The sequence below is a fragment of the Vipera ursinii genome (assembly GCF_947247035.1).
Source record: "Vipera ursinii genome assembly, chromosome: 2".
NCBI lineage: Eukaryota > Metazoa > Chordata > Lepidosauria > Squamata > Viperidae > Vipera > Vipera ursinii.
Window position 1 is genome coordinate 186,429,698 of NC_139513.1, and position 12,138 is coordinate 186,441,835.

General features: G+C 41.6%; 2 protein-coding genes across 5 annotated transcripts in view; one reads left to right on the forward strand and one right to left on the reverse strand.

The window, feature by feature from the left end:
- EXOSC8 (exosome component 8) overlaps positions 1-12,138 on the reverse strand; it is a 366,617-nt gene that overhangs the window by 242,817 nt on the left and 111,662 nt on the right. The gene's annotated exons all lie outside the window — the stretch shown is intronic.
- The window catches only part of SUPT20H (SPT20 homolog, SAGA complex component), an 80,250-nt gene continuing 74,642 nt past the window's right edge, over positions 6,531-12,138 (forward strand). For 3 of the 4 annotated variants that reach the window (XM_083354464.1, XM_083354463.1, XM_083354465.1), the window contains exons 1-6: positions 6,531-6,629; positions 8,506-8,617; positions 9,431-9,466; positions 10,423-10,481; positions 10,559-10,625; positions 11,617-11,746. In XM_083354464.1, the coding sequence (XP_083210590.1) occupies positions 8,612-8,617; positions 9,431-9,466; positions 10,423-10,481; positions 10,559-10,625; positions 11,617-11,746 (298 nt within the window). In that variant the 5' untranslated portion in view covers positions 6,531-6,629; positions 8,506-8,611. The remainder of the gene's footprint in view (positions 6,630-8,505; positions 8,618-9,430; positions 9,467-10,422; positions 10,482-10,558; positions 10,626-11,616; positions 11,747-12,138) is intronic. The other variant, XM_083354466.1, reaches the window with a different exon arrangement.

Below are 12,138 nucleotides of genomic sequence, written 5' to 3' on the forward strand. Positions count from 1 at the left end.
GAACATAACAGAAGCAAACTAATAGCTACTGTGCAGCTATTTCTACGGTTGGCCTCTAGGTGGTGACCAACAGATTTAAAGCAGCAGTTTCCCGCCCAAAGCCTACTGAAGAGACTGGAGACAGCAAGTCTAGCTCAGCCCAGCAACCGTTACATAACATGCAAAAGATGGCGGACGGGCTGGGGAGAGCTCCGTAGCCCCCAACGGTAAGGCGTCCCCCCAGGAGCCCCCCAGGGATGTCAGCGGACCCCTGGGGTGGGGCCAGAAATTCGGGCAGATGAGCTGGGCAATTGTGCCGCCCGCTGCCTCCCGAATCAGCTGCAGGGGTGCCGGGACATCTCCGCCCCGCCGCCTGGGCCGTGGGCAACCGTTATAAATGGGGCCAGCGCCTCCGCCCTGCCTCTACCGCTTGTTCAACTGCCGGGCAAGGGCGGCGTCTCCACTGATCAGCTGTGCGGCAGAGGCGCCGACGGTGAGGACAGCAGCGGCGGCGGCGACGACTCTCCAGCCCCCAGTCTGGCCGTCTATTCAAGGAGCCTGGCAGCGACGGTGGCAGTGGTGGCGAGGCATCTCCAGGCCCGCCCCTGGACCACGGCAGCCATTGCAACCATCCAGGAGGGGCCGGAGGCTCTGCTCTGCCCCGGCCCCCTGATCGACTCCTGGGCAGCGGCGGCATCTCCAAGTGATCAACGGAGACGCCACGGACCAGCTGGGTGGCGGAGGCAGCGGCATCTTCAGCAGCGTCGGCGGTGAGAGCTCCGCGGGCCCTAGTCTGCGGTCTCCCACGATCCCGATCACCGGGCAAGGGCGGCGTCTCCGCAGATCAGCTGTGCGGCGGAGGCGCCGGCAACGAAATCAACAGCAACAACGGCGACAGCCCTCCAGCCCCCAGTCGGACCGTCTGTCTCCGCAGATCAGCTGTGCGGCGGAGGCGCTGACAACGAGGTCAACAGCAGCAGCGGCGACAGCTCTCCAGCCCCCAGGCTGACCGTCTGTCCCAGGAGCCTAAAAGCGACGGTGGCAGTGGCAACGAGGCATCACCGGCCCGCCCCTAAGCCACCACAACCATTGCAGCCATCCAAGAGGGGCCAACATCTCTGCCCTGCCCCGACCCCCCCCTGTTCGACTCCCGGGCTGCGGCGGCGTCTCCAAGCGATCAACGGAGGCGCCGCGGACCAGCTGGGTGGCGGAGGCAGCGGCATCGTCGGCAACGGCGATGGCGAGAACCCCGCGGGGCCCTAGTCTGTCATCTCCCCACGGGCCTGAACACCGGCGGAGGCAGTGGCGGTGGGGCGCCTCTGACCCGCCCCTGAGCCGCTGCAGCTGCTGCAGCCATCCGGAGTGGGGCCGGCGCCTCCACCCTCGGCTCCCTGTTATGCCTCCCTGGGCAACGGCGGCATCTGGGAAGATCAGGAAAGACCCCGCGGTTCAAATGGATCAGCTAGGCGGCGGAAGAGGCAGCCGCAGCAACCGCCCTGAGCAGGACCGGAGTCGTTACTCTGCCTCGACCTCCTGGCCTGCTCCTGAACAACGGCGGCGTCTCCACGGGATCAAGGAGACGCCGCAGACCGGCTATGCAGACCCGATCGACCACCACCGAGGGGCCTTTGACAGCGGCGCTAAGCTTCTCCAGGCCCCGGTCGACCAACCTACCAATTCGTAGCTTTGGAGTAGGGTACCATCAGTATGCTGATGACACCCAGCTTTTCATCTCAACTCCAAACAGCATCAGTGATGCCCTCGACGTGATGTCCTGCTGCCTGAAAGCGGTCCGGGAATGGATGGGGAGGAACAGGCTTCAACTGAACCCGGACAAGACTGAATGGCTGTACGTACCGGCAAGCCAGGATACTCAGAGCATCCCACCCCTTAACATCGGGGATGAGTTACTACCCCCTGTTGATAGGGCCCGCAACCTGGGTGTCCTCCTAGACTCACAGCTCTCCCTGGAAGATCACATAGGAGCTGTGACCAAGGGGGCCTTCTCCCGGGTTCGACTGGTGCGCCAACTACAGCCTTATCTGGACCTGGATGCCTTACGTACAGTCACCCATGCCCTTGTAACCTCTCGCCTAGACTACTGTAACGCTCTCTACATGGGGCTGCCCTTGAGATCCACTCGGAAGCTTCAACTGGTGCAAAGTGCAGCGGCACGGACACTTTTGGGAGCCTCCCGATACTCCCATATCACACCTCTCCTCCGTGCACTGCACTGGCTTCCGGTTGCCTTCCGAGTGAAGTTCAAGGTGCTAACAATGACATACAAAGCCCTACATGGCATGGGTCCGGACTACCTACGGGAGCACCTTCTGCCAATGTCAACACCCCACCGCCCTGTGCGCTCCCACAGAGAGGGCCTCCTCAGGGTGCCACCGCTCAAGGAATGTCGGCTGGTGGCCCCCAGGGGTAGGGCATTCTCAGTGGGTGCGCCAGCCCTCTGGAACTGCTTACCAACTGAAATCCGGATGGCCCCCGACCTCCGCACCTTCCGGCGCGACTTAAAGACTTACCTATTCCAGCAGTCCGGCCTGGCCTGATAGCTCTAATTGGGGTCCCAGTTTGTTTTGATTATTGTTTTTCAGTACTGTTTCATTATGTTTGCCTACCTTACTCTGTACACCGCCCCGAGTCCCTCGGGAGAAGGGCGGTTTATAAAAACAAATAAATAAATAAATAAATAAATAAATAAATGTAGGTCAGCCATTACACAAACAGTTAGACACAAAGCAAGTGATTTAAACATATAAGGCCAATACATTACAATTCCAATCTACAAAAAAGGAAAAAAGCAGAATCCTAGAAAAGACAATCAAGCAGTGGATTTCTGAACACCTCAGAAATGAGCAAGATTAATAGAAGCCACCATGGGTTTGTTAAGAACAGATCATGCGAAACAAACCTTATTGTCTTCTTTGATAAAGCGACTAAATTAATGGATCAAGGTAATGCTGTGTATACGATATAGTATACTTAAGACTTCAGTAAGGCATTTGAGGAAGTAGACCAGAGCCTACTTCTTGGTAAGATAGAACAATGTAGGATAGACAGTACCACCACCAGATGGATTTGCAATTAGCTGACCAATAGCACTCAGCACATAGCCGTCAATGGAACTACATCTATATGGAGGGAAGCAAACAGTGGGGTACCTCAAGGTTCTGTCTTGGGCCCACTGCTCTTGAACATCTTCATAAATTATCTAGAAGAGGGGATAGAAGGGGAACTCCTCAAATTTACAGACAGCACCAGGCCGGGGACGGGGTGGATTGTTAACACTTTGGAAGATAGATTCAGGATTCAGAAGGATCTTGACAGATTTGAACCTTGGGTCCTATCCAACAAGATGCAGTTCAGTGGTGAGAAAAATAAGGTCCTACACTTAGGCAGGAAAAACCAAATGCACAATTATAGAATAGGTGATACCTGGCTCATCAGCAGTAACTGAGAAAGTAGGTGTCCTAGTCAACCACCACTTAAGGATGAGCCAGCAGTGTGCTGCAGCTGCGAAAAAACTCAATGCAGTTCTAGGCTGCATCAACAGAAGGATAGTATCAGGATTAAGACATGTGATAATATTGCTCTATACTGGACTAGTGAATCCACACTTGTTATGCATCAGGTTCTGGTCGCCACAATACAAAAAAAAAATTCTGAGGCTCTATAAACAGTGCAGAGAAGAACATCAAAGATGACGGGAGGTCTGAAGACTAAACAGTATGATGAATGGTTAGGGGAACTAGGTATGTCTAGATCAAAGGTGAGGAACTATGGTCCTTTTATGACTTGTGGACTTCAACTCCCAGAATTTCTGAGACAGCATGATCTAGACCAGGGGTAGGCAACCTTGGCTCTTTTATGACTCGTGGACTTCAACTCCCAGAATTCCTGAACCAGCCAGTCATAAAAGAGCCAAGGTTGCCATGAAGAGACGGATTAGGAGTGACATGTTAGCTGTTTTCCAGCACTTAAGGGTCAGTCACAGAGATGAGGGGGTTGACTTATTGTCCAAGTCACCTGAGGGCAGAACAAGAAACAGTGGGTGAAAGTTGATTAAAGAGAGTTCCTACATGGAACTAAGGAGAAATTTCCTAACAGTGAGAGCAATTGACCAATGGAACAGTTTGCCTCCTGGAGTTGCAAGTGCTCCATTGCTAGATATTTTCAAGAAAAGATTGAACAACCATTTGTCTGGTATGATATAAGGATTCCTGGCTTGGACAGGAGGTTGGACTAGAAAACTCTAAAGTTCTTTTTACCCCTATGATTCTATAACATTTATTTAACAGAACTTACATGGAGAATGTCATAGATGTGGCATAGGAAGAGTTGGGTTCTCTTCACTGGGTAACTTGGCCAAACTAAAAAGTAAATGAAAGAATGATCAGATTCAGGTTCTTCTATTCTTAACAACTCTATGAAATTTGTATTAAAATTATCACTTAAAAACTAAATACTATTCTACTTAGTAATACAATCCTGACCTCTAGTGGAAAATTACATAGTGACAAAACCAAACCACACTGAACTACTTCATATCAGTCACCAAAAAAGAGCTAGAATCATAAGCCATACATATTGACTATATTTGGGGGTATCTAGTGCAAAATACAGATAATGGCATGGCATGTCATGGCATGGAATAGCATAGCATTGCATAGCAGAACAGAGCTGAGCTGGAAGGGACGTTGGAGGTCTTCTAGTCCAGCCCCCTGCTTAAGCAGAAGAACCTATACCGTTTCAGACAAGTGACTATCTAGTCTCTGCCTAAAAACCTCCAGTGATGGAGCACCCATGATTTCTGAAGGCAAGTTGTTCCACTGGTTAATTGTCCTCACTGTTAGGAAGTATCTCCTTAATTCCAGGTTGCTTCTCTCTTTGATCAGTTTCCAACCATTGTTTCTTGTCTTTCCCTCTAGTGCTTTGGAGAATAGTTTGATGCCTTCTTCTTTGTGGGAGCCCCTCAAATACTGGAATGATATCATGTCACCCCATTTCTTCTTTTCTTTAGACCAGCCAAACCCAAGTCCTGTAGCTGTTTTTTGTATGTTTTAGTCTCCAGGCCTTTGATCATTTTAGTTGCTCTTCTCTGAACTTTTCCCAAGTGATTTTATCAATCAACAACTGCAAACCCATTCTGTTTGTTGAAACCTTCAGAGATTATTTGAAACCTTTTGATGTATCACCAATGTTCAGCAATTTCTCAGGGGTACTGTTTTCCCACAACAGTAATTTTGAAGTTTACCATACAGAATGCCAGGGTTAAAACTGTGTAATATCACTTCGTCCTGAAGTCAAACTTGTGATTGCTAATTTTTTGTGTGTGACATTTTTCCTATATAAAATCCAGGGGGAAATTGCTGGAAGATAAGGGCATCAATCACATTGGAAAGAAGAGCATGTAGAGGATTTTAATCTCTACTTCTTGAGGCCTATGATGATGCTCCTAGTATAGATGTAAAGACATAACAGATATCTGCATTTTTTAGTCAAATCCTTCAAACTTTGTGAAAAAGAATTAATGAACACATACTCTTAAGACAAATCCAGGACAAATAGGTGAGTTATATATCTTTCTACCTTTATTCCAGTTTATTTCCTAGTCACTCTGATGAAATGAGCTGCAACTCACAAAAGCTTCTTTTAAGAAAATTTCTTAGTCAAAAAGAGACTTCTGATTTCTTGCCATTAACATACTTTTCCTCATACAATAAATACTAAGGGGACAGTTAATTGATTGTATAATAGGAAAGAGTTTCGGTCAGTAATTTATTTCTTTTTCTGAAATTATTTGATTCCATTTTTTTGAAAGACAGATATGAGGTGGTGTGAATTTGATACCTACAGGAAGTGTTTTAATGTTTAACATGAAGGACACTTCAGTCCTTCATGTTAAACAAAACCTGGAGTAAAACTATTAGATATATATTCACACATATCACTTGATAATGCCCAGTGACATCTATAGCCAGTATCACTGGCCTCATTTTCTATAAAGTTTCAGAAAACTTCCATTCCATTATTTCCTAGAATATTCTTGTCATTTGGTAAAAAGTTCACATCTTTTACCCAGTAAAAGAACAACATCACACAGGAATAGCACCCAACTCCTTTCATCTGTGTATCTTTTGCTTCTGAACAAATATTTTACAATCTTATCTTAGTGTCAGTTGACTGATAGCAATCATAATAACGTGATTTATTTTGTGTTATTTATTAGTATTACCAACTATGATAATTGAAATTATAATGATAACATCGATTTTTAGAGCCTGCCAGATCAACTTAGCTCGAATTAATTTGCTCTCCATAAAAATCACAAGGTATAATAAAACATTCCTCCGTTCCTATGACGACCGCCGCGGCGTTCCATCCGGCTACGTTAATTCCCATCTAAATGATTCCGGAAGTGCTTATAGCGGAAGTTGCAAGAGGGTGAAAAAAAAAGAGGGACGGTAGGTTTTAATCTTGTCTGCTGTTGCGAATGGGGTGTCTCTTTGTGTGCATGTTGGGGGTGGGGTGGGGGGGTTGAGGCTTGCTTTCGCTTTTTAAAAAAAATCACAACTGCTTAATATTCGGAATTGGGAAGCTACTTACGGCTGCGGGACTGTAAACCAGGACGATAATACTACGTAGGCGACCGTTTTGCTATTTCATGTTTATTAATTTATTTCCGAAAAAAAATATAGGCACAGAGATGGTCCGGTAACCACCTTTTGATTTAATACACGGCCATCCAGTAATTTTTTTGTTTTGTTTCTGCATATAGATTTCTAACCGTGATTTCCTAGTTTAACACTTCAATTGCTGTTTTGTGCTGATTTATAAATTCTACGGCTATGGGACTTGGGTTCGGCTAGTCCAGGGGTCGGCAACCTCGGCTCTTTTATGACTCGTGGACTTCAACTCCCAGAATTCCTGAGCCAGCATAGCTGGCTCAGGAATTCTGGGAGTTGAAGTCCACGAGTCATAAAAGAGCCGAGGTTGCCGACCCCTGGGCTAGTCTAAAGAAAAGAAGAAATAGGGGAGACGTGATAGCTGTGTTCCAGTATCTGAGGGGCTGCCACAAGGCAGAGGGGGTCAGGTTGTTCACAACAGCATCAGAGGGAAGGACGAGAAACAATGGTTGGAAACTGATCAAAGAGAGAAGCTACCTGGAATTATGGAGAAACGTCCTGACAGTGAGGACAATCAACCAGTGGAAGAGCTTACACCCCCACCCCGAAATCATGGACGCTTCATCACTGAAAATGTTTAAGAGACAACAGTCATGTCAGGGTGACAAGAAAGATAACATAGTTCTGTGTGCTTTTCTATAGGAATCAATCATGCTGCATCTAAAGAGATTTACACATAGATGCAGGTGTACAGTAACACAGCCTAAGGTTTATTATGGGAAAAGTCAAGAAAGTGCTCAACATGCTCAAAAATACATAAGATCAAAAGTTAATATATTAACTATATTAAACCCATTTTTCTTTCCAACTTTGTTTCCTAAAATCAGTTGATCAGTCAGATATTGGAGACTATTTGAGAATCAAATGCAGTCAAAATTTTCAAGTATGCCATTCTGTAGAGATGCTAGTTTCTGTTTTAATTTTAGCAAAAGATGTAACTTATTAGCAAGACCAAAAATAAAGCTAATATTTTAGTATAAACTGCTATCTAATATATTTGATGTTATAAGTTGTGGCAAATACCGAATTAGGGCTCCTGGACAATGCGGGGACCATAATTTCTTTCTTCTCAGGTACATCCAAATTTGCAATCTATTTGCATTTTCAGAATTCAAGTGAAGCTGTTGAGAAATGAGTTCAATACATAATTTGCATTCTTAGCTCAGGTTCTGTTTCTTTTAAGATGGAACTCTCTTGAATTAGCTGGTCAGTAAGTTTCTAAATAAATAAATAAAAGCCTCCATGTTCTTGAATGTTAGCCATTAAGTGCACTATAAGAACCTATAAAAATTGATAATGCTGTAGGAAGAATAAAAAGTGAACAGTTTCAAGCTTGTTCAAGCACTATAATAAGTCCATAAGAACAGAGACTGTATGAATGTATTTAATGATTTTAGATGTATTCAGTATGTACCCCTAATCCCATAGTTCTGTGGATATTGTCTAAATCTGAATATGTTGCTATGATATTTTATATATCAAAATTGTGCATATTTTGTAATTTAGTATGATAAAAATCTTTGATTATCCCCTCATTTATTTTCCCAATGTTAAATGAATAGACATTTTTATTACTCTGTTCCCTTGTTTGATTCATATATGCATGCAAAGGATGATGTGAGCATGTAAACGGTGATTGGATATTAGGAATGCATTCTTCTAGCAGAACACCACTGGATCTAGTCCATTTATTATATCTATATTTCATTTTTATAAAATGCATATGTTCCAAATAATTGAAAAATAGTGTGCTAGTATCCTTATTTCTTTTGTATCTTAATTATTATTTGTTATATTGTACAATACACTTTTATTTTCTTATTTCTTTCAGTTGTAGAAATATTAAACGTGGACCTTAACAATTCAGACCCTGCTCATTTCAGAATTTAAAAGGTTTTTAAAAAATCATTGACTTTCTTTATCAATGAACTTCAGACATGATGGTAAGATTTTGTGTGTGTTTGTTACTTTCATTCTTTCCAATTTCATGTATGTAACTTCAAGAACTGGTTCAGAAAATAATGACCATAACCCTGGTTTATTTCCATGCACAAATATCAATAGCTATATTTTTAGTTTTCCAGTTATTTCAGGTTTTTGACAGCTGTAGCACATTGCTGGCTCATACTCAAGTGGTGGTCTACTAAGACACCTAGGTCTCTTACTTAGTACTGTTAAGTCAGGTACTGCATATTCTGTACCTATGCATTTTTTCTGCCTAGATCCATTACCTTAACTTACATTACATTCACCATGATTAATATCAGAACTGACCAAAGGATGATGAAGTAAAGTGAATGTGTTTGTAACATATATGGGCAGGATCAGGATTCTTTTTCCCTCTGGTTTTTGTTTTTTTTAAAAATGGTATGCTTTACAGTTTTTATGTATCTCTTGCATAAAAATAATAGAAACAATGCCACTGGACATTTGACCGGTGGCCTCAAGTTATCTGCCCTTGGCAGTGATACTTTGATATATCCTACTTTCCTTCTTTTATTGTTTTAACAACCAAATGTAGATAAACTTTCAGATTTAAACCAATATTGTGGTAATGGGTTGCTTTCAGTTTAGCCCTAACTTTTTACCCTGAAAACATGCTAAATTCTAGTAGGACTTTCTTCCAGCTTGTTATATGAAGGATTTTTTTAGCCTTAGAATATTAAATAATATATAAGTTTTTGTTGATTAATTACAATGTTTCATTTGCTCAATTATTTATAATACTGATAAGAATACTGCTTTCATTTTTACAGCAGCAGATTTTAGAAGTTGCGTTGGATCGTGCTGAGGTAAATTATAGATTATCTAAATTATACAGGCTTTTCTGATTATAGTACTAGTAATAGAAAAGGCCATTGTTCTCTTCATGATAATTTCATTTAAAAGTATATGAAAAAGGTACAATTCCTAAACATTTAAACTGCTTTATTATAAACATTTACAATAACATTTATTCTGGTTCGATAATGCCCATCCTTCTCTAGAAAGATACAAGAGATAGTTTTGTTACTGATTACTATAGCTTGAATTTTTTTAGGTTTTTCTGATAGTTTTTGATAGTTTTTGATGGAGAAATAATATATTGTAAAACTCAAAAAATGAAACATTTAATGCTTTCTGGTGAGGTCTGTGGGAAGTGTGTGTGGAATGTAATTGAGATGAAGATAATATTAAGCAAAATGCTAAGTATATACAGATAGTCCTTGACTTACAACCATTTGTTTAGTGACTGTTCAAAGTTACAACAACATTGGAAACAAGTGACTTATGAACAGTTTTCACACATACGACCATTGCAGCAGCATCATGATCACAAGATCAAAATTTGGGTGCTTGGCAACTGGCATGTATTTATGACTTGCATATCCTGGAATCATGATCACCATTTGTAACTTTCCCAGCTGGCTTCCAATAAGCAAAGTCAATAGGAGAAGTCAATTAATGCTGATTGATTCATTTAATAACTGCATGATTCACTTAATAACTGCAAAAGTTGCTTAACAATGGCAAAAGTCATAAAATGAGGCACAACTTACATAACAACTGCCTCGCTTAACAACAGACATTCTGGGCTCAATTGTGGACATAAGTCAAGAACTACCTGTATTCTGTTTCCATTTTCCTTCTCAGTCTTATTTGACATGTCAATAATAAGTGAATTGTGTTTCAAATACTTGAAATTACCTGTGCATTTGTGCATTGATAATATGTTTTTAATTTATTAATATTCACACACTTTTTTCAGTATATCATTGAAAGTGCTCGGCAGCGGCCTCCAAAACGAAAGTATTTATCTACAGGGAGGTAAGAAATATTTAGTGTACTTTTCTTACTTTAACAGATGGAAATGTTTACTCAAGAGCTTTTCTTTCTAATTCCAGAAAATCAGTATTTCAAAAGTTATATGAATTGTATCTAGAAGAATGTGACAAGGAGCCTGAAATAAAGGTAAGTGAAATCTCATTGTCAAATTTCTATTTTACATTTTTCATAGTGGACCAGGAAAGGACAGTTACATATAACTATTCTGTTTATAGATTGTAGTAGCATTAAAACATTCAGTGAGATGTCAGTATGATTTGTCTCATGAAGAATTTCTACACTTCAATAAGGAATAGATATTCACACATGTTGCCTAATGTCCACTGTGGAGGTGTCAGGAATTGGAGAAAGAGCAACCACGTTCTGCGTATAAAATATAGGAGTATTCGTAACTAAATGAGGAGGATGTATCACACTGTTGTCAGGCTCCTCTTACACAGTACCAGAACTTCCTATAATTCTTCAAAAGTGTCAGTGATTGGACATGATGTTGATATGTTCAGTTGGTGATTATCAATTTTTCTCTGCAGGGAGCTTTAAGCAAAGTTTTTCCCCTTAGTCTTGTTTCAGATTGCTCTAAGCTACCCAGGAGCCCTCAACAGTAACATATATGGGAAACACAGAGATAAGATGCTTCCTTGGCTGCTGGATAGCAATGTAATTCTCAAAGCAATTTATAGTAATCACAGGAATTAGTCATGGGTTGTTTGATTACATTTCCTGACTAGTTCCTGCTGCAAATAGCAAGTATCCTCAGTTTGAAGAGTATAGTTAACTATATTGTAAATGTAAATTTACATGAAAATAAACATAGTTGGGTTATTTTGTAAAAAACATTATTTTGGAAGAAACGGTAGCAGCTGTTTTCACAATAAAGCTGCCTTTACTGTGTCTTGTGAACTTGGTCAGCAAGAACATGTTTTCCTAATCAAATAAATAGTCAAGTAGACTACTTGTATTGGCATGAAAGGTAGAAAATAATTAACAAATAACTTATAAAATAGCTTTTATTTGGGGGCAGTGTTTGTGTGGGTTTTGCCATTGACTTGGAACATAAATACATAGATTATGCTAATCTAATTTTGATATCTCATGAATTGTTGCCCCCATTTTAAAGCAGAAGCTGAGACGAAATGTGAACTTGTTGGAGAAGCTAGTTATGCAAGAGACGTTCTCATGCCTAGTAGTGAATCTTTATCCAGGAAATGAAGGCTATTCCTTGATGCTCAGAGGAAAAAATGGCTCAGGTAAAACAAGCATTGTTGACTTTTAAATCTTTCTTTGATCTAAGTAGAGACTTTTAAAATAATATTTTGAAGTATTACGTGGAAGCCTGATTCGAAGCATACCAGTTTCTTTTATGAGTAATAGATGCTTTGTCATGGTTCTGACTAAAGAGACAGTTCAAAGAACATTCAGGCATTGTTTATTCTAAAAAGGTCTATAATAATAAGAATGAAGCATTGGCACTCATGGATGGATGCCAAAATCTGAATTTTCCTTCCCTGAACACATCGTATCAAACACAATTCCCTCCCTTAATTTGGACGTCATAAATCACATTCTCCAATTAGCTTAAAATGCAAGCTTCACTTCCGCACGCCATTCCTTATCTTAAAATTGCTAAGCACATTGTGCT